At 46.4% G+C, this 22,633-nt stretch overlaps 1 protein-coding gene across 1 annotated transcript; it reads left to right on the top strand.

The window, feature by feature from the left end:
• The first annotated feature begins 3,651 nt into the window (after window positions 1–3,651).
• CTH (cystathionine gamma-lyase) lies at window positions 3,652–19,067 on the top strand. Its single transcript, XM_422542.8, has 12 exons — window positions 3,652–3,845; window positions 6,268–6,349; window positions 6,852–6,947; window positions 8,900–9,009; window positions 10,268–10,399; window positions 12,379–12,436; window positions 13,348–13,425; window positions 14,094–14,246; window positions 14,480–14,601; window positions 15,609–15,661; window positions 17,534–17,672; window positions 18,351–19,067. Exons 1-12 carry the CDS (start codon window positions 3,696–3,698, stop codon window positions 18,375–18,377), a joined length of 1,200 nt encoding a protein of 399 aa, XP_422542.2. The 5' UTR covers window positions 3,652–3,695; the 3' UTR covers window positions 18,378–19,067.
• The last annotated feature ends 3,566 nt before the right edge of the window (window positions 19,068–22,633 follow it).

Raw genomic sequence — 22,633 nt, forward strand, 5'->3', positions numbered from 1 at the left:
GCGGCGCGGGGCGAGACTTGGCGTCACCGCGAGACAGCAGTGGGACACCGCCCCTGGGCGCCCTGTGAGCGCGGGCGGGCGCGCCCCGGAGCGGGCAGAGCTGGGTAGGGCTGCGTTGAGCTGCTCGGCGTTCTTAGCGGAATTACCTCACGGATATACAATCGTAGAGTCCTTACGGTTGGAAAAGCCCTCTAAGCTCACGAAGTTCAACCCCAGCCCATGTCACCGCGCTCACCGACCGTGTCTCCTAGTGCCTCACTAGCCCCTAGTCCCACGGCCATGGAACACCTCAGGGGCGGTGACCCCCCGCTCCCCGGGCGGCCCGTTCCAGTCAGCGCCTGACCACCGGCACGGAAGGCAGCACCTGCCTCAAACCCCGTGTCCCAGCTGTCTGAAGTGCTGCATTTCCAAAGGAGGGAAGGGTTTGCTGAGGAGAAAGCCACAGCCTCTAGGGCCACTGCAGCAAGAGGAGGGGGCCAGGATGCTCAGTCCGTGGCAAATGTTTTCTCTGAACATGGAATCACAGAATGATCGGGTTAGAGGGAGCCCCAAAGCCCCCATCCCCACCCCTGCTGTGAGCTAGCCTATCCCCCTCACCTCCCCCCCCCACTCCCCCAGCTCCATCTGTCCAGGCCCCATCCATGGCCTCGGCACCCAGGGATGGAGCACCCACAGCTCTGGGCAGCAGTGTTGGGGCCTCACCGCCTCTGGGTGAACAACTTCTCTCACATCTGACCTAAATTTCCTCTTTTTCAGCTTAAAGCCATTCCCCCTTGTCCTATCTACCCATGCACAAAGTCATTCTCCTGTTTATCAGCTCCCCACAAGTACTGAAGGCAGCAATGAGCTCTCTCTGGAGCCTTCTCTTCTCAGAGCTAAATAAGCCCAGCTCCCTCAGCTATGGACTGATTCCTTTCAGGTCTGCTTGTGAGGAGGCAAGATGGTTCAGCAATGTCTTGGTTAGAGGTTTAGTTACTCAGCTCTGGACAACAACGTCCACTCTTGCTGCATGCCGGAGATGTACACAAACCACACAGTGATGCAATAAACCTGAGAAGCCAATTCACCTCCCTTGTAAAGAGCACGGGGTGACTACTGGCTACAAAAGGTCAGGTGGCTTTGCTCAACACCATCTCCTCAAATTCTCATTCTTGCACGGTGCTTCTGTGAATCCTCTTGTGAAACAGGAGAATGAAATAGGCTGCTAATGCTGCTCTGAACAAAATGTTGCTTGGTCCCTTCACTACTCAACTGTGTTTGTGTGATTGTCCCATCCACCAAGGGAAAGGGAAATCAAAGGGAAAAGCCCAGCAAGATACGTGACTGTGAGAAAGGAAGTTTCCTGGAGAATGAAAGGACCTGGACGAAGGTCACCCTTAAAAGTACACAGAGTGATGGGAGACAAAGCAGTTGTCCTGTCCCTATGTCAGTACTTGCAGATGCATTATTGTTCTATAAAGCAACTGCGTCACACAGGATTGGCGTTTCTCAAAAGCTGCTTCTTCAGCACCAGTTCTGCAAGCACTTACAATAGTGCAATGAATCATTTAGAAAATGATGATGTGTCCAATTCCAGGAAGACTGCAAATTTTACCAGTGATTCCAGGGAAGACAACCTGCAAGTTGTCCGAAAGGTTAGATCTGCAGCGATAAACAGCCTGCCTCTGTGGTTGCCCTCTTTCTTTACTCAGTTTGCATCATTTTAAGTGACTCAGAATAATTCCAGAAGGAGATAAGAACTATGAAATGTAATTTCTGTACCTGTGTCGTCAGTGACAGCACAGCTGCTTTCTGGCGTGGCTATTTATAATTCTAACAAGGAATTTTACATAAGTAAACATATCACTTAATTCTATAGTCCATCGTGCTTTCCTTTCCTTAAGATTTGTCTGGCTTTCCTTATTCTTAGAGGAAATTAAAATCCATTTACAGACAGAATTTGAGAGGCTGATGTTGGTGCTGTTATGTGATTGCTGTTGGCAATTCTGACTTCTCTATTCTCCAGTGCAGCATAAGGGGCTGTTTGCGTCTATAGTTGTTCTTGTGGGGGAGGTGTGCTAGCTCAGGTTTTGGCTGGTGCTTCCTATGTGTTGGAAGCTTCAGGTTGCACTTCTAATTACTGAAGGCCAGCTAAGAGTAGGCAGAGACATGAAGTCACTGTTTACCAGCTTATTATGGAGTCCCTTATTCAGTCCAGAAAAATAATGAATGCATCGCTGATGGAAACTGCTGTGTGGAAAATGGAGTTGGTAGTGAACCCAGACGTCCTCCCTCACTGGGACTGTGCTGAATTGTGGTTAAACACTTAGAAACCCTTGAGAATGTTTGTTTGTGTAACAGCTTGACTTTGACTTGTTTATATTCTCTATCTTCCCAAATCACTTAATTTGCTCTCTTCCAAGCAAGCTAAATAAAAGTAGTAGGTCCAGATATTGTGACTGCAGAACTGCATTTTCTATACTGTGAACCTATGGAATTCCTCAAGCAGGAAATGAATTACAGAGATGTAATTTCTCAAGGCTGTGTTCCTCTAGGAACAATGCCAGCTTGTGCATGATATAAAGGGACAGGTAAAAAAAACAGGGAGGCATATAAAGCTAAGGCAACACTTCTTCAAAACCCAGAGGTAGGCAGCAGATGACAACGGCACACTGCAGATGTCCGGGTGCATTTCTTCTAGCTGTACGGCTAACAGTAGCACTTGAACTTGTAAAGAGTGCTGAACAGAGCACTGCAAGCCCTGAGCAGTGCTCTCCTGATGCGGTTTTTTTTTCCTTATTTCCATATGGCAACACAAAAACAAATGAGGTCCTGCCATAAATGTGCTCCAAGGACAGCCACAAAAGGCTCTACATTCACCTCAGTTTATATGAGAATTATTTTCGAGTCCAGGTTGGAGCATACGAGGAGCTGCCTTTAACCAGAAACGCTGTGTTTGGGCTGTGTGAGCTCAGCCGGGCACTCAGCAGACGCGCTGGGGCTGCTGCGGTGCTGCCATCCCCGGGTGGTCCCCGGGCCCCCGGTAGGGCTGTCCCCTATTGCATGCAGTGCTATGTGAGGAATGTGGGCAATGTTTTCACCCTCGTGCCTGTCGTTTTCCGTCCTCAAGACGCAGGCTGCTGTGCTTGGGCCCATAGAAGAGTAGTATTTTATGGTGGCCTTTGAAATCACTTTCTGGGTGACCTTCCCGTCACGTTGTGGGCGTGAGGCCGTGCAGGGTGCTGCTGTGGGGCTTTGCCACGTGCCCGGCGCAGCACACGGAGCAGGTCCAGCACGGCGCGCGGGCTTCAGCTGCTTGCTCCTGGTCTGACACAGACCGCGCTGCAAACAAAAGAGGAGCCGAGGAATCGTGCAGCTCGTTCTGCCTTTTAAGCGCACATCTGTACAGACGCAGTTCCGGACACGCTGAGGTCGGGAGGCCGACGGACGGAGGTGACACAGCCAGGCGGAGCTGCAGCGCCATACCAACCCGCCACCCCTCCCCGCCCCGCCGCCGCGCCGCACCGCGGCCAGGCCCGGGCCGAGCCCCCCCCAACTCCGCGGCCCCGCCCCGCGGCGAGGGCGCTGCCTGACGGCTCCGAGCCAATGGGGGGCGGCGGCGAGGCCCCTCCCGTGCCGTGCCCCCGGGCGGAGCGGCGGCCGTGAGGGGGTGGGTGGCCGCGCGGGACCGGAGCGGTGGCAGTCGGATCGCGGCCATGGAGGGAGGTTACTTGCGGCCCTTCGCGCACTTCGGCACGCAGGCCATCCACGCCGGGCAGGAGCCCGAGCAGTGGCGTTCGGGGGCCTTGGTGCCGCCGGTCTCGCTCTCCACCACGTTCAAGCAGCAGGCGCCCGGCGAGCACGCGGTGAGTGCGGGCGGGGCCGAAATGCGGCTCCGTGTTGATCCGCGCCGCGCACCCCGGCGGGGTCTGCGGGCGGAGGGCGCTGCGGTGGCGGTGGCCGCTCTGAGCCCAGGGGGGGCGATTTCATCAGCCGCGCCGGGACGGACGGACGGACGGACGGGCTGCCCCCTGCCGGGTGCGGGGTGGGAGCCGGGAGCGGGGCTGCACGCGGGCAGCATGCAGCATCTATGCGCCCGCCTGGGGGTCCTGCAGCGTGTGGGACACCCTGACTTAACCCCCGTGTGCCATCGAGGGAGCTGCTGAGACAGATAAGAGGTGCCGTGTCATGCATCGCGCCGCGCCGCGCGCCTTCCGCACCTCTCGGGCATCTCGTGGATGCTTTGTGCAGCTCTCTTGCACTCTGTGAGACCACATGCAGCTTTGCCTCTGGACCCGGGCAGAGCGCACTTGCTCATTTGCTCAGATTTTGTAAGAGGTCACTTCCATTGACCTTCCAGACCAAGTAAATATTCCATTGCATTTTATAAAGCACCGGGAGCATTTGCTCTGAATGGTTGTGAGGTTTCTGATGGCCTCAATGCGCGTGTGAGGAAAGTAACACCAATGTGCAGCTCACAAAGAAGTGCTTGTTCCAGATCTCAGGGCAGGATGTCACACTTTGCTGCTTGAGAGGTTGGAATTTGCCTTGTGATCTCTGGTGCTGTGATGCTCGCTCAGGCAGAGCCACGCTTTGAGTAGGTGCTGAAGGTCACGGGGCAGTCATGCAGTGCTGTACCCCTATGTGATGCCACGGCGGGCCTGCAGGAAGCTCAGTGAGATTCCTGAACGTGATGAGATTGTCATTAAACAGCGTTCCTGTAAGCATGCAAATACCAAGATGGCCCTCCAGATCCCTGGGGCATTGCTGCACGTGTGCACATTCTTCTTGTTGTTGATTTTTTTTGTCATTATTCGTATAAAGGTGCTGTGCAGAAGGGTAGACCTTGGTGTGATTGCGTGCCAACGAAACATTTGAGCTCCTGAGAAGTCTGTATCTGTTGCAGTTGAGCACTTGTTGGTGCCCTATTGCACCCTTCCAGCAGAGCATTGTGGAGATAAGGTGTGCCACTCTGGTAGGGACTGTGTCCCAGCAGGGCCTTCTCTCCAGAAGTGGCCACAGGTGGGTATCTACGAAAAACAGGAGAACATGGCTAGGCATGGGTCCTCCCTTGGTGTTCTCCTAGGAACCATCCCCGGGCAAGGGATGTCCATCACAGGCTTGGAAGACACTTTGGAGTCATTTCATTTCTGGTCTTGAGTACATAAGCACTTCTGGCAGCTGCCCAGGTGATTACAAGTCATCGTTCCAGTGTTATTTCATGGGCATGTGATGAAGCTCAGACTACACAGTTTTGGGTCTGACAGGCACAGGCTGCTTCCTGTGGAGTCACCAGAGTGGAGGGTGCTTGTCCTTGCATTGGGCTGGGCCCTAGGCATCCCAGTGCAGTTTGGGGTGAATAATCTGCTTTCAGGTTCATTAACTCAAAGCAATGTAATTAGCATCTTCTTGGATAATTGCTACAACAAGGCACTTAATCAGAGAGCGGTGTTGCTGTCTAGAACAAAGGTTCTTCAAAGAATAGGGAATTTGTTCTTTACTCCTTGGGACACAGGCTGTGTTTCAGCCAATCAGCAGTGGCCTAGACTTTCATGAATTAAAGCTTTAGTTTAAGTTGTCCAACACTTAAACGTGCTGTGGTCTCACAGCTCTGAGCTGTAAAGCACGGGGGGCTTTTTGCTCCAGGGTTGCTCAGCACAAACTGTGTCAGTATCTTTTCAGTATCTCAAGGGGCTGTAAGAAAGAAGGAGACAGTCTCTGGAGCAAGGTCTGTTGTGATAGGACAAGGGGAAGTGGTGTTGCACTATAAGAGATTTAGACTGGATATAAGGAAGAAGTTCTTTATGCTAAGGACAGTGGCACAGGGTGCCCAGGGGGGCAGTGGTGCCCCATCCCTGCAGACACCCAAGGTCTGGGGATGGAGTCTGAGCACCTGGTGGAGCTGTGGGTGTCCCTGTTCATTGCAGGGAGTGGGACCAGATGGCTTTTAAAGGGTCGTTCCAACTCAAACAGTTCTGTGGTGCTATGATTCTGTGAAAGTCTGCACTGGTTAAATTCAGGTAAAGCTCAAAGAAATGTCTTGTCATGGCTTGTGAGGGTTTAACAGCAAGTAGGAACTCGCACGGTAGGAAGGCTGGATCCCAGCGGATGTTGTATGAGCAGCGCGGCCCAGCCAGAAAGGCAGCCCACTGTCACTGGAAAAGGTGGGCTGTGACCTCAGTGCTGAGAGTGATGACCTGCTAAGAAACCCAGAAGTGTTACTGTCATCATCCAGAACGTTCTCACTGCTTCCTCTGAAGTTAAATTTGTTTCTTCCTTTCATAACAGGGTTATGATTACAGCCGGTGTGGAAACCCTACCCGAACCTGCCTGGAGAAGGCTGTGGCTGTGCTGGATGGAGCGAAATACTGTAAGCAATTCATGCTCTCCTTGAGCGGGTTGGCAGCATGTGCATCTTGTGATGGTGGCTTCAGCAGCTGTAACCTGGGGAGATGAGGACACTGGGCTGCCACCAGCAGTGGGGCAGCAAAGCTTGCACGGTGATGGCTAGCAATGGGCAGAGCTGCTCTGCACTTCTCCCCCAGGCAGCCCAGCTTGGTTTCTAGTCCTTGTATAAAGCCTTTGCTTCTTACTTTGTTTAGTGCCTAACACATTTCCTGTTATGAATGCATCCTTGTACTGCAGCACTGAATTTGGTGATGTGAGGGTGAGCCAGACAGCAGCTGTTGCAGAGCTCATGGAGGGTCACACTTCTATGATACTTCTAGTGAAGCTGCTTAGAGAGAGAGATGGAATAGGTGAGGGTGATACAACAGGTTCACTTTAAAAGCGAAGTAAAGAAAGCAAAGGCAAGTTTGACAGGTTTGTATCTTATTAAAATACGATCTCTCTGCCCCTCTTTTCTTTTTTAGGTTTGGCCTATGCTTCTGGCTTAGCTGCTACTGTGAATATTACTCACCTGTTAAAGGCAGGAGATACAATTATCTGTATGGATGATGTGTATGGAGGTAAGTAAGATGCAAGTGTGTTTTTCATTGTCATTCCTGATTAAATGTATCTACTAGTGTTTCTCGTGAACTTCCTGAATTTAAGTTACTTTTCTTCAAGGCCTTTTCACTTCAAGAGAAGACAGAATACTCCTCTGAGTTGGGTGTTACAAATTCAGACCTTGAAAGACTGCTGCACAATGTGAATGCTTCACTAGCTAGTAATGTATGCTACAGTGAGGGGAAAATAGCCATATCCTAGCTTTGCACGGACTTATTGGCAGTCCAACATAGTACAGCTTTCCAGCTTGTTTTTCCTCCTGTTCCTTTCCTGGGCCTGACCCTTTACCAACCAGTGTTTGGGCTGGACTGTTTCAGACGACTGTATTGTCATCTTCCCTGATGACACCATTTGTATCTACTACAGCTGTGTCTTCTGAATGCAGTCCACTATTAGGCTGTGGACTTGCATAAGCTTTTTGATCCAGGTACCTTCCCTGCTAGCTTTAATTAATGTTGTAGTTCAAGTTTGGGCTTGAGTTTTGTAAGAATCCTTCTTGATTAGAGTAGCAGTTCTGTGTGTGCTAAATCAACTGAGCTTGTAGTAATCAGGGTTGTAAGAAAAATGCTAAAATTGTATATATATCAAAGGGTTTATGTGGTGCACTGTTATTAAGAGTGTGTAAGACTGCTGCAAGGCAACTTCTCTGTGGGTTGTGTTTGTGGAATTCACAGCCTGTGTGACAATTTCCTATGCTTGAATAAGCCTCCAACAATATGAGAGAACATAGTGTACAGTTTGTTGTAGTAATACAGGTATTTTCTGGAAAAACAAAATCACTCATTGCAGTGTTTGGATAGAATCAAATCCTGCATATCCTGTGCTGTTACAACAAGATGGCAGCTGCTGTCTCATCGTAAGTGAATAAATGTTAAATAACCTTGGCAGAAGACCCAGTGAATTAATTTTTAACCCAAGTGGTCAATATGTTGTATGTCTCAATACGTTGTCTCGTGTTTAATTGTCTGCCTGAGGGTGGGAATGCTGTACAGAGGGATCTGGGCAGGCTGAGGGCAATGTTTGAGCTGCAACACCATCCAGGCTGCCCAGGAGCATGGGGATGTGGCACTGAGGGACGTGGGCAGTGGGCATGGGGGGGTGGGCTGGGGGTGGACTGGGGAGCTCAGAGGGCCTTTCCAAGTGGAATGGTTCTGTGATCAGGTAGTTGCTGCTTTTTCCTGCCTTAAGCTTTCCACTGAAAGGCTTTGAAGAGAGGAAGGAGAAATCTCTTTATTCTGTTCCTTATTACATTATTATTTAATGAAAATATGAAAAAACAGCAGCTGGCATCTTCCCCTTGATTCTTCTCCCATGTTTTTGATTAGGCTTGTTAAATAGAAGGAAGACCTTGAAAGTGCAAGGTGGAAAAAAGTTACACTAACTGGGGTGGGGGAAAGGTGATATAAAGACTGGAACAGCCTTTATAAAAATGAGAAGCGGGCAAACTCAGTGGGGCTGTAGGTCACAGTTGTCTGCTGCATGTTTATGTGACTGAACTATGCATGCAGATCCATTGTTTGACACAGCAGAAGAGGTGCAGTGTGTTCTGGGGGAGTGAGGTTCAGTGGAAGGAGGCAGGAGGCCCAGGACTGGCCATGGATGTGTGTTTGGGCTGCAGCCAAAGCGCTTCATTTGTTTCATTTTCCAACTACAAAAACGAGCAGCTCTTAAATGAAGGTACTTCTTAATCTGTGTGATTCCACCTTCCCTTTATTATTTTTCCACAATGTTTAAAAACACAGCAATCTTCAGACTTCTTAGAAATAAAAATGTCCAGATCTTCCATCCGTAGTGAACAGCATAGAACTGTGCAGTCTTGACTTCCATGGGTGCAAACAAGAGGCTGGAGATCTGTGAAGGAAACTTCCTGAAGTTGTTTCACTCTATGTCTCTGTCTTTTCCTTTTCCTAAGGTACGAACAGATACTTCCAGCAAATAGCCAAGAAAATGGGTTTAAAAATAATTTTTGTGGACTGTACAAAATTGAAGTGCCTGGAAGCTGCAATTACACCTGAGACTAAGGTAGGGGAGAGAGAAATTACTGAGCTTACATGCTTAATGCCCTTAAATAACTTTATTGATGCTACTGCTGGATGGGGTGTATGTGGCAAGGTTTTGGTGTTGGAGGGGGCTCAGGAATGGTCTCTGGGGGAAGAGGTCGGGGCACAGCTGCAATGGGACCACTGCAGTGCAAAAAGCTGAGCTTGGCAATGAGGTCAATGGTGCCTCTGAGGGCAAAGGCACTGGGGGAGAGAGGAGGGGAAAAAGAGTAGAAAACAACAGAGAGAACCCCAAGATCAGAGAAGGAGGATAGAGGACGGGGGGGGGCATGCTCCATGACACAAAGGAGAGAAGCTGCCCTTTGGACAGTGGGGAAGAAAGGTGTTTAATTAGCAATAAATTAAACTAGCTTTTCCCAAGTTGCCCATGATAGCAGTTGGTGGTTGTTCTGCCTGTCTGTTGTGACCCACGAACATTCTCATTTGAGCCTTGAGTGTCTGCCTGTTTCCTAGGCTGACAGCACAGGGATCGTAACTGGCCCTATGATGGGCTGTTATTTACTGTATAAAATAAAACAAATGCAGTGCCTAGACATTTTTACTTTCTGAAGTCTCCAAGAAGCATTGAAAAATTGGACGATTTCCAAGTGCTTTAAGATCAGAAATAAGAGAGCATCCCTAAGCAGTAAGGGCTTGTTCACAGAGATGTGTTGTCTTCTCCTATTGAGGAGGAGAAAGGAGCCTTTTCTGATACCTGTATTGCTGTTGGAAGTCACACCTTTCTTGGAATCACAGAATCATAGAAAAGATCATCAAGATAAAGATCATCAAGTCCAACCGCTACCTAACCACACTACCCTAATTCTAACAACCCTCCACTAAATCATTAAGTCATTAAATCATCTTTAGTAATCACACCTGATTTTCACTTTGCAAACCTGAATCAGGAGCTGACACTCCGCAGGATAACCTTTAAAAGCAGTTACAACTTCTGAATTGATTCTTAAAGTAAATACATAGTATTCGTGATGGAGGAACTGACAGTAATAAACTCGTCCCAAGTGATACAGATGGTGATGTTAAATGGTGGTAACAGTACCTTGTGTTTATTTATGAAGAGAGAAGCCTGGATATTCCTGCTTTGGTAGGTTTTTAGATGGGTACCTTTAAAAATACATAAAAGATGGGAAAGGTTTGCTCTTGGCACTGTGCTGTGCGTGTCTCATCACCAGCACTGTAGTATCTCTAAAGAGATGTTTTGTATCGTTGAATTACTACAGCTTGTTTGGATTGAAACGCCCACAAACCCCACACTGAAGGTCATTGATATTCAGGGCTGTGCTGATGTGATCCATAAGCACAAGGATATTCTGCTGGCAGTAGACAATAGTTTTATGTCTGCGTATTTCCAGGTAAGTACTTGCTTTCTTTGTAGTTACCCCAGCATTTCAGTGTCTTCAAAGATGCCTTTTTAAAATGGAGCCACTGCTAAAGCCGTGGTTTTGACATGTGTACTGTAAAATTGCCTCTAAATGCAAGCAGTGCACTGCTTCTTTATAATTTAGCAGAGATGGCATGCAGAATATTTTATAGCTAGCTAAATGCCAGTATGACACCAACAAAAGCAACATAGCTCACAGCTTAAGTAAACATGCTTATGCAATTGAGAAAGTAAGTTGAGCCATTGGGAGAAAGGCTTCTCTGTCATTCAGAAGTCTTGTATTTTGTAGATCTAACTGATGGGAATCCTAACAGACCTATTGAAAAACATAATGTTTTCCACCTTTGCCTTTTTTTTTTTCTACCAATTCTTTTGCATATGCTGCTTGGGATCTGTTTTGAACCATCTGATATTCCAAAAAGGAAGTGGAGAGGAGGGTTAAAAGAAGCAGAACACTTTAACTGTGTCTTTCAGTGTTAAAGTTAACTTTTTCATCAGTATTTTGATGAACAGGTGGCTTAGGTTTGTGGTTTTAACCTTAGACAACTCATCCAACTTTTGTGCTTTAATAACTAGAATACAGGAAGTAAAGGGAATTCTAGAACTCTAAAAGTGCTTCTAAATAACGACCTTCAAAGTCTTGTTCATCTTAACGTGGGCTAAAAGTATCCCCATGTACTTCCCTGGACATCAAACAAATCCCTCATGTTTTAGGTCTACAGAGAACTTCTTTTTGAGTTTAAGTAGGGAAGGTGTCTTTATTTTTTATTAAGGACACTGAGATAATTATAAATTAAGAGAGCCCTACAGGAAGTGTTAATGCTTATCTAGAGCAGCTCTTGAGCTTGTCTTGCATATACCAAAGATTTTGGTTTCTTTTCCTTTTATTTATTTTACTGTTGAAAGATGTGTGTGAGGGGAGAAAAGTCAGCATCTGTGTATGTGAGCTGGTTAATGTATATTTTATTGGATTGGTCCTCAGAGAGAGTCAGTAATGATTAAGCCCAGCAAGCATAATAGGTAATGTCTTTAAACTCCTCCAGACTCCTGAGTGTACTAAGAAAATCATAATTTTAGAGTGATTTATATAGTAATATTGAGAATAAAAGGCACTGGTGTTTATGCTACTGTTCTCTTGGCTGCGCAATGGGAATGCACATTATCCGTGCTCCTGCAGTAGACTTATGTGCTTAAGATGACAGCAACACTCTTTTATTCTAAATCTGCTTGCTTTGTCACCTTTTAATGTATTAGTACTCTCCAGCCTTTATAATCTGTTTGTATTATACACATAAAGTCCTTTACTTAGGGACTCATTAAAAAAAAAAGTTCATAACTTCTTGCCCAACGCAGTCTTGGTTTGCCTCTTGCCTGACAGAGGCTCCTGTGCAGAAAGCTGAGCACACCAGGGAAGGGAGACTTGGCCAACAACGCCCTTTGTGCTTTCCTCAGGTGTTCAGCTGTCCTTCCAGTGCAGTAGCAGCAGTGTGGGTTTCTGGAGAGCTGAGAAGAGCTCTGCTTACTGTGGAGGCCTTCCTTTTCTAAGGAAATAGGCTTAAGGCAGCAGTACTTAGCCCTGCCTCAGCTAAGCAGCATAACTGGTTTTTCTTTCATGAGTATGAACTTGTGGACTATGTAAGATACACTTGTTTCATTCAGATTTGTCTCATTTCTCACTGCAGCCAGTGACAATTAGAGTAGTGCTTTCAAGTCACGTTTTGGTGTGGGTTCTTGTATTGTGTGTCTCATGAACGGAGTGCTTTCCTGTACATCTGTGTTTGTCCCACTTTCTATCTTTCTTCACTCTCACTTTTGTGTTTTGTTTCTGTTTTTCTCTTAGTTTCTCTCTCTTGTAATGTTCTGTGCTTGATCACAGTGTTTCTGGGCAGCTTGGAAGGAAGCAGATAGCAAAAGTAACTTCAATCAAACCTATTGTTTTCATTTCTTTAGCGTCCTTTGTCCCTGGGGGCTGACATCTGTATGTACTCTGCAACCAAGTACATGAACGGTGAGTGCTTGGGTTCAGCACAACTCACGCTGTTATATAAAAGCCCTTTAAAAGCTACTGGAGAGCCTTTCTGCTCTCACCTCTTGAACCACTTCCACGTCTCATGGATGCTTTTAAACTCCCCTTTGCCATGGATAAATCCATAGACAGTAGCTGTTGCTATTAGCACCAACAAGCGACGTTGTGCAAACACAGTTTGCATGGTGACGGAGCCCAGATGGTTTGCTTTAATGAAAAGAACAAATCCACAAGATCAGAGTCTTTTTCAAACTTGGGCTCCCTCCAAGCTCAGCTGGTCTTACAGCGTCCCAAATGGAACAATCTTGAGCAAGGAAAAGCCAAAAGTGGCTTTTGGAAATGCACCATGCACATGCACTGAGCCATAAAACCAAGTGTGAGACTTCAGTACGAGGTAGCTGCTGGAAATGATACCAAAGTTCAAGGCAGGTTTTATGTGGCAGTGCTGGAGCCTGTTCAGAAGCACATTCACTGTGTTGTTTCCCAAACAATCCAGACTAAGAGGTAGCCCAGCTGTAACAGCTGTGCTGTGAGTACGTCTGCTTGTGGTGCAGATTGAAGTGGAAGTTTTCTGCTTGGCTGCTGCTCCATGGGAGCGTGCTGATGGCTGAACGAAGTCCTGCTTCCTGGCAGCTCACTGCAGCACATGGTGGGGACCTGGGGCACGAGCACGGTGTGCGTCAGAGCGTGCTGCTGACCCTCACTTCACATCACGTGGAAATCTGCTTATGTTCCACGTGACAGCACAAGGACAGCTGTAGCAGTGAGAAGGAATCCAGCGTGTTGCCAAAATGGGACTACCTTAGCACCAAGACTGAGAAAAGAGGGGGTTTGTGGAGAACCCTGTGGTAGATAAAGTGGGTAACTTTCTTCTTATGTTCTTGCATTTTTAGGGCACAGTGATGTTGTAATGGGACTCGTTTCAGTAAATCGTGATGATGTGTATGAAAGGCTCAAATTCTTACAAGGCTGTAAGTAGTAAATATAGGAAATACCTTTAAATATATTGTATTCTGATGTACCAGCTCATGCTAGGAAGCATATGGCATGCACACAAGTATGTGGCACATCCAGAAAGCATCGGATGCAGAGCAGCTCAAATGTGCAGTGCCTGCAGTTACGTGGGGCATGGCTCTTTACCAGCTCTCTCTTCAGGTTAGGCTTAAGCCTATGGCAGAAAGAGCACAGGCTTTTCCTACGTTTACCTGACTTCACTCACAAAAAGGTTTGCAAACCTTAACGTATTTAGTTAAGTTAATCTAATTCATGCTAATTATATTTCATTTTTTTTTAAACTGTCCTCTGATGTGAGTTTTAATGATTTTACTGCCTCTTAATTATAGTGAATAAATTTCTATGCGGTGTCCTCTCTACAACAGAAGGAGAGAAGGTACATTGTACCTAATAAATTCCATGCACAAGTCTTCAGCGTGTTCATTTATCTCCCTAACTGGCTTCCCATGTATGTGAGACGAGAGCAGCAGACCATATCAGATGTCTTTACTCGTATCTTGTTGTAGCTTAAGAACTTTGGGAAATTTGGGCTGTAGTTTCACTGAAAACAAACGAACAAATCAAAAACAACAACAAAACCCCTCTTTGTTTCATGTGTGTTTCAATTGTGTTTCAATTTCCATAGCTCTTGGAGCCATTCCGTCTCCCTTTGACTGCTACCTCTGCAACCGGGGTTTGAAGACTCTGCAGCTGCGGATGAATCAACACTTCCGCAATGCGTTGGCTGTGGGTCGATTCCTTGAGTCAAATCCCCGCGTGGAGAAAGTCATTTACCCTGGTAGGTTGGCAGGACTGCAGGGCAGGTCGTGTCCTGGAGCGAGGCAAGGTTTGGGTGCTGCACTGCTACGTGCCACTTGTGCAGCCTTCACGCCTGATGACTCGTGGTTAGGTGTCTTGGCAATGGGCTTTGCATTCCTTCCCATCAGAAGGGTATGTGATGTAGTTCAGGGTGAGCTGCTGTACTCTTTGATGTGATGGCAATTAACTGACAGCAGCTCCTTCAAATTTCAGGATTGCCTTCGCACCCCCAGCACGAGCTGGCCAAGCGGCAGTGCACTGGCTGTCCTGGGATGCTGTCATTTTACATTAAAGGAAATCTCAAACATGCTACCATCTTTCTGAAGAGCATAAAGGTAAATGATGGCAAAAACGCTCCACCGTAAAGTGAACTGAATCTGTCCTTCTGAGCCTGATGATGGGAGCAAGGGTTTTTTCTCGAGGCGGGGAGAGTCTTCCTCTGTACTTTTAAAGCTCATAATTTATTTTGGGTGTAACCATCTCTAAATAATAGATTATGCATAAATTAGACGCTAATGAGAGGGAAGAAAAGGATATTTCACTCCATTTGAGGTGTCTGTTTACACAGCGTGGTGTAACATCTCCAGGTTAGCCCAGGCACTGCTTCTAACCAAGAGCTGGCCTTTTGTAATTGCATCCAGTAATAGAAGGCAGAGTGGCTGGTGCAATACTATTGTTATATTTCAAAGCACTTGTCAGGCTGTTTTTCAAAATGCTAAATGAACCTTCAGACACAAGGAATGAGCGGAAAAACCAGTGCAGCCTTATGGGAAGGATCCCTGCTCCCCACCATCAAATTTGCCATCTGGCAGCTTGGGAAGCCTAGGTGTTATACACAAAAATATATGCATGATGCTGGTGGTGGAAGAAGAATAAGTAAGGACAGGTTATCATCTCTTAAAACTTAACTGAAGTTTCTTGGATATGAGTTTGGCTTTGTTGAGGCAGCCTGCTCTGTCCCTCCTTAGAACAGAATGAAAGCTCTTGGTGCCCAGGCAGGCTCTGTGCCCTAATGTTGTTTATTTTCTCTCCTGCCTTGCTGGCTGTGCTGTGCCACACAGCGACTAATCCTGAGTTATGTTTGCTCAGCATGGGCATATTTCAGTTTTGCACCTGCAGTTCTTCAGAGCTGTTTTGAAGTGGTCTGTTTCAAATCTTAATGGCTCTTAACTACTAAAAGTAATTTTCTTCTTTATTATAGCTAATACTTCTTGGAATACAGAAAGTTACTGTTGAAAACCCTAGGGAAAAATGAGAAGTTCCTTTTAGTTTCACTGTCTATTCCTAAGCATCCATAAACTTGTGCTTTTTGTGTTAACTTCTCTTTACTGTTTCCCTGTAGGTGTTCACGCTGGCTGAGAGCCTGGGAGGATATGAAAGCTTAGCAGAGCTTCCGTAAGTCATTCTTCACCTTAACAATCCTAAAAAAGCTGCAGAGTAACAAAATTCCTGAACTATTCTTGTGGGAGTTCTAAAATGTTCTCGTATACAAAGCTAAGATAGATGGCATACAATTGTCATCCAAGAACAGTGTGTTGTGTAACACACACACACACACAAAAAAAAAACACAGTGTTTTTCTCCAGAAATGAATGACTTCTGTGAAAATAGGAAGGTAGACTGCTGGGAGGTGGGCGTGCAGATCTGTGGCTGTGCAGATATCTTCATTGCTGCAAGCACTGGGGTTGAAGCCTGGAAGGTTCCACCTCCCTGCCCAGGCTCTGGGTGTTGGTCACCCATCTGCTGGGGTGGTTTCAGCAGCTGCAGCTCTTTCCTGCTGTGGGATTCTTCCAGAATCACCTGTTACAAAAATCTCAACAGCAAACGGATCAGAAGGGGAGGAAAAAGTGCACGTGGTTTAAATAGTGTACGTGTCTCTCTCCTGTCAAAGCTAAACTGTTCTGCACTTGTGGTCTCTGCACATATGCAAGATAGCACTGCCCACTCGCATTCAGTAGGCTCTCCTGAATGCACTGTGTAGAGGGAAGAAGTACGACGTGCCATACTGGGAGCAGCCCATGGAAGCTGCCCCAGGGCAGTGCTGGGGAGATGCAGTGTCTGCAGAGATGGCTCCAAGTGCTGTGCTTGCATCTGTCTGCTTGTCTGGCTCTCCTGGCTCTAACTGGACCTGCATTTTAAATAAATATCCAAGCTCATTCATCAATACCTGCTTTTCCATTTCCTCAGAATCAGTCTATGGTGCCACTGGCCATGGCTGGAGCTCCCCACGAGCTCTTGGCTCTGCTCAGCAAATCGTTCCAGAAGCACTGTGCATTTTAGCAACACCTTTACACTACTTTCAGCAATGCTACTGCTGCTACTTTCCTCACTTTGTGTTTTAGTTGGGAGACTTAGCCACCATTTGGTATTATGGCAACAATTTCGAGGAGTCAGGGTGGTTTAGAATAAGTAGAATTGAGTGGATTTGGCTACACTGCCATTCTATCTGCTTACACAAGAGGGCACATTCTGTACGCTGCACTGAACAGAGCCTGTCTGCATGCCAAGCAGACTTGGAGGGGATTTTAGTAGTATGTAGGCACCATTGTCTAGGTTAAAGGGTTACTAGTAGGATTCTTCTGTAATTGGATTGTTTACTGAAATCTGATTTGCTAGTCAAAAAATACATGGAAAGTTAGGGTTAAAGGTATGTTAAATCATTTCAGGTTCTCGTTTTAGAATAAGAGTGCATCTTTAAACACTTAAGCATTCAAAAGTTAATTGCTGAGTAATGGATGTCAGTGGCTGAACATGTGGGAAAAACAGCTTCTTAGCTTCCTTCAGAGCTGGGGAGGGTACTCTTCCACTTGCATGGTACAGTGTGACAGGTGATCTGAGGAACCAGAAGTGAGAAACAAACATCAGGGGATATCATACTGCAGGTGGTACACGTAAACCTTTCTCCACATGCTTAAAATAGAGCTTTTTAGATACTGCTTACCAGAAATTTTAACATATGTCTGGAAGGAAGAGATAAAGTTCTTCTCAATATCAGTTCTAGATTATTAAGTATTACTCATTGTTCTTCAGAAATACTGTACTGAAATTCTGGGATATGGAAGCCATTGGCTTCACTGCAGTTGATGTAAGGTGCAGTAATTGATGACAAAATCTCTTTCGGTCTATGGTCATCCAGCAGGTGGCATGTAAAAGGTGTGAAGTCTTCAGGGAACTACAGGGAATACTGGCAGGCGATCAATTTCCTTGATTTTTTCCAGTAAAAATAACATATCTTAGAAAAAAAATCTGCTCTTTTTCTTCTTCCAGGGCTGTCATGACTCATGCTTCAGTGCCTAAAGAAGAGAGAGAAGCTCTTGGAATCAGCGATACATTAATTCGCCTGTCGGTTGGTTTGGAAGATGAAGAAGATTTACTGGAAGACCTAGATCAAGCTCTGAAAGCTGCAGTAAGTTGGTTGTTAATGCCATCACTCTAAAAAGGGTTTGTTCTCTTATCCTCTGCCTTTCTCACTAATCACATGTGGACTCTTTCATCATTTATCCTGAATCTCAGGAATAAGTTAATGAAGTGATGCAGCAACTGTCTCCTCATAATTCTTGCTTCACTTAACTTTTAAGTTCCTCAGAAATGTACTTTATGGGGTGCATGTCTTTGCAATCCACATCAGTCACAGTTCATGTGGATTCGTGCTGCAAATGGCTTGTCCTTGGAGCCCAAATTGCAAAGATAGCTGCTTGAGTCAGCCTGAATGGAGATTCATTAGGCATCAAAGTGCTTGGCAGGAGTGCTTGCACTTCCAGTTTGTCATGTCGTGTGTCAGAGAGCATGGTGGCATAGGGGGGGTAAAAAGTGAATGTGAGTTGTGCACCAGTTTTAGCAGGTGTATAGCAGTTCGATGTACGGTACAGACAGGAAAGTATTATTTTGCTCTAATTGATGGTATGGAATGCCAGTAGCAATTAGTATCAGAAACTACGTGTGTTTCTATATGCCAGCACAGATGATGAAGAAAATCTAGTGCTTAAATGTATCCTATTTATGCAAAAGGAAAGAATAAAGAAGAGGTACCTGGTCAGTGTAGGTGTACAGCCTAATTATCTCACGTTTCTCCTTCTCATTGTAGATCCCAGACCCTAAGGCTTTGAAATGACAACTGAAACATGAAGTTGGAAGTTAGATGTTGAAACATCTGAAGGAGATGACGTAGAAAATCAAATTGCTGACAATTTTTCTTTGATACACCTTTGAGAACTGAAATCTATTCAATCAATCTCTGGATTCCCGGGGAGCTGTCACTCTGTGTACCATGCTCGTCCTGCTCTTGTCTGGCTGTGCACCACAATATGGACCGGTGCTGTTCTGTGTGTCCGTTTCTGCTGTGCTGTAATCCTCTGTCTTTGGAATTGGTGGGTCAGTAATTTGTGTTTGAGAGCAGCCATGAGACACACTCAGGAATGTTATCGTGATTCTCTCCATGGAGATGGATGTTTCTCATTGCCTTACTAATGCTTTAGGAGTGTTAGCTCAGTAGGGTTTATTTCTGCTAATGCTCTTTAGGATGCAAAATTATGTTTTTCTCATCTCTTCTAATCCAACAGTTTAACCTAAATATTGCTAATAATATTTAGATTTTTTTTTTTTAATGGGGTTTTGGAATCTGGTTTAGTAGTTTTTCCCCTCGTGATATTTTATGGAATATTGAAGCAAAATCCAATACCTGGTTAACAGTGCTAACTTTTAAAGGTGATTCTCTGACTTAAAAAAAAAAAAAAAGCTAATTGTGCTAATGATTTGGTTTTTAGAATTGGGATTGTTTTGATTAAAATACACTTTGAATCTCTCTGATGTATTCTTGTTGTGATATTTGGGTATGCTGCTTGCGTTCTAGATCAGTTGATAAAGTGACCCTCAATCTGTTTAAATTCTTTTATAGGAAAATGACATCACTGATGGACACGGGAACAGGTTGCCCAAGGAGGCTGTGGATGCCCCATCCCTGGAGGCATTCAAGGCCAGGCTGGATGTGGCTCTGGGCAGCCTGGACTGGTGGTTTGCGGCCCTGCACATAGCAGGGGGTTGGAACTGGATGAGCATTGTGGTCCTTTTCATCCCAGGCCATTCTATAATTCTGTGATGTTTTTACTTTTATCAAGAAATAGGAATTCTGATATGTAACAACTTACCATGCTAACTGCAGTGTTCGGTCAAGAACGGCTTTCCCTCAGACAGGAGAGTGACTCACAGAAGGGCAACTATGTGCAGATGAGGGCTGTGCTGCATGGAGCTGCTGCTGTGGTCTTTGGCAGCATCCACGCCAGGCTCAGGCCCACCAGCTTTCTCAGCCAGGCCTGGGCTGTGCTTTTCTTCTCTTTCGTTTTCCTAATGGGAGCTGATAGGAAGTGCTGCTTGATAACTTCTCTCTCATCAGCTGTTCAAAAGCTAAAAGTTTAGATGAAACACATTCATTTGCATCTCAGCCCTGGAAGTGTTAATTGTGATTCGTTCTCGGCTAACCTGTCTGGAAGGAGAGTGAGACACCACAGATAGCTGTTCATTGACTTCTGTAGGATAAACATTGCTACTGAGCTGTCAGGATATACGTATATTTGACCCTAAGCATAAAAGCGTTATTTGACATTGTAAAATTAATTCCAAGGGAAGGACTTCAGCAAACAGTTCTTTTTATATGTAACTATGAGTACAGCTTTATAACTATTGATCCGCTTGGGTACCTGGAAGACAGAAAACACAGCCCTGGTGGATTACTCACTCTTCCTTTTGCTCTGTATTGTTGTGATTTGGCAATGACAAAAGGAGAACAAGCACTCCCCTTCTTTGTTTCTTTTCATAACTTCATAACTGAAAAAGCCATGAGACCGGTTTGTACAGCAGTTGTTTTCGCTTCTTAAGAAGTGACCATGGTGTGGAGACAGCAGGATTTCTTTGCCTGTCTTTCATATGTATTAAAAAAAAGAAGTGTCAGAGTGCCCCAGATGGAGCCTGGCCAAGGGCAGTGGGCGCATTGGCTGTGCTCTGTGTGCCACTGTGCTCATGGCTGCAGTCTGCCGATGCCAAAGGCCAGCCAGGGCCTTTCCCCAGCTCTCCTGCGAATGCCTCCATCAGAGAATCTTTACATCTTCTAATCTGCTTCAATTGGAAAACATAATCAGCTTCCCGACTGCCAGTTCTGAGGGCACTGAGGTGAGGGAGGGAACCATCACATATATTTCACCATGGAAATTCCTGCCATGGATTTGTCTCAGAATAAGTTACTCCGTGACACTGTAAGTGACACAGAACGTAGTGCAAGTGGTGGGATCAGGTAGGTATAAATGTGATAGAGGTGGGATACTGCCAGCAAATGAGAATGCTTTGGAACAGGCAAAATAAGTGAGGGCGTGTAACAAACGCTCCAGCAGGGCTCCCTCTGGACTTCAGTGGGTGAATCGTGGTCTGTCCAATGCTTCACAGAACATTCTGTCTGAAGGTAAAAGGGCGACTTTCATCCTCTGATTAGATTTTGGACACGTGGCTTCAGATTGCATTGCACTTCAATGGAAAGTTCTTCTTTTATGTTGGGTCCCAGATTGCACTCCTATTGAAGAAAAATTACATTTGCTCCCCAGAAGATGGTTGTATAGAGCTTGGCCCTGGGAATAAAGACAATTAGAGAGCATCTGGGCAGAGGAGACGAGTGCTGCACAGTGGCCTAATGACATTAGGAGCCAAGTGAGCCATACGAGGTGTGGCAGCTCCGGGGGGACCTGTCCTGCCCTGCTGCCTGTGCTCCTCAACAGCATTCAGTGCTGGGACGACGGCTGCACGTGGCAGTGAGAGCAGCCCTCAGCTCCTGCGCTCCCCTCCCAGCCTCGGATTCCCCAAACTCAACCTCTTTTTGGTGCTTTTTGGCCGCTGTCACATTTGCAGTGTTTTGATGGAGGGCTTTTTTGTTTTCCAGCCGCAGCGCAGCCAAGAGCCGCAGCACATTAGTCAGAACAGTTCTTAGAAACTCCAAGCTTTTACTTACAGGAAAGTTGCCGTAAATGAAATCTGCTATTCATCATAATTATGTAAACTAATATATGTAGAAAATGCCAAGTGCATACTTTCCATCTCGATGATGATGCTCAGTGAGTGCAGGCCCGGGCAGCCCCGCTGACCCCATGCATGCAGTGCTGCAGATCAGGGCAGGCACATGGCTGCCATGCAGCATCCTGCATGCTCTCTGCTGCCGTGGGCGTTCACTCCAGCAAGGTGAATGCAGTCCTGTGCCAGCACAACCTGCTCACCACTGCAGCCCTGCAGGTGCTGCTCGGGGCGAGCTTGGGTTGGAGTTGTGTCCCCATCCCATTGCATGGACCCCTGTGATGCTGTGGCAGCGCCTCAGAGTGGAAGGAAGTGAAGCATGAGGGCTAGGGTATCTGATCTGTGAGCGGTGAACATTCATTTGTCTGCAGAAGTGTGGTCCTTGAGAGAGCGAGTATGAAGTGGACTGGAACAGGAACAGGTTGCCCAAGGAGGCTGTGGATGCCCCGTCCCTGCAGGCACTCAAGGCCAGGCTGGATGTGGCTCTGGGCAGCCTGGGCTGCTGGTTTGTGGCCCTGCACATAGCAGGGGGTTGGAACGAGATGAGCATTGTGGTCCTTTTCAGCCCAGGCCGTTCCATGAAGTGATGACCATAGATATTTATACCCTTCAGAAATCAGACAGGATTCTGCCATTTCCTCTCATTCTTTTAATAGGTTGGGTCAACAGCAATACAGAAATGTAGGGTGAATGCTGAGCAATGAGGAAGCTGCTCTTAAAAAGTCTACAGTGGTGCATCTGCTTTGCTCGCTAGAATTACTGAAGAGGCTGAAGAGAAGGGCTCGGGTTGGGTTTCTCCTGGGCTGTGTCTCCGCAGCACTGCAGCTCCTTGGCTCGTGTCAGCGCTGAGCTAGTTTGGAAATGAGCAGACCTCCCGAATGCGAAAATCTGCATCTTTCTCATCATCTAAGAAGACTACAATTATTAAAACAATAGCAACTTTTAAAAGCTATTTCAGAACTCTTCATTGGATCCCAAATCTGTAATTTTCTATGAAGCACAGGACAATGAAGACGAGAGGCCCTCTGAGAAATGGGGCACCTTTGCTCCCTATGCTATGCTGTAAGTCCAGGTCAGAGCTGCGTTCTGCCCTTAGGAGATGTGATGTGCTTTTGGCAGCAGCAATATTTATTCAAGCCACAGAACTGCAATGTTCAGACTGTCTGCAGCCAGGACGGAATCCTGTCTGTCTCTCAGACATACACTGCTGTCAGGTGCTTCGTGTAACTGCTCACAATCGATTTATTTAGGTTTGCACAACCCTCACCCAGTGGAACGGCGTTGCTGCAGCCCACTCTGTGCAGCTGAGGCCGTTGTGCT

Source organism: Gallus gallus, chromosome 8 (assembly GCF_016699485.2).
Source record: "Gallus gallus isolate bGalGal1 chromosome 8, bGalGal1.mat.broiler.GRCg7b, whole genome shotgun sequence".
Lineage (NCBI taxonomy): Eukaryota > Metazoa > Chordata > Aves > Galliformes > Phasianidae > Gallus > Gallus gallus.

Excerpts from the sequence above, each read along its gene's own strand:
- CTH (XM_422542.8), top strand. The coding sequence starts at position 3,696 with ATGGAGGGAGGTTACTTGCGGCCCTTCGCGCACTTCGGCACGCAGGCC. Across the intron at positions 6,948-8,899 it reads TATGGATGATGTGTATGGAG|GTACGAACAGATACTTCCAG; the intron begins GTAAGTAAGATG and ends CCTTTTCCTAAG. Across the intron at positions 15,662-17,533 it reads GAAAGCTTAGCAGAGCTTCC|GGCTGTCATGACTCATGCTT; the intron begins GTAAGTCATTCT and ends TTCTTCTTCCAG.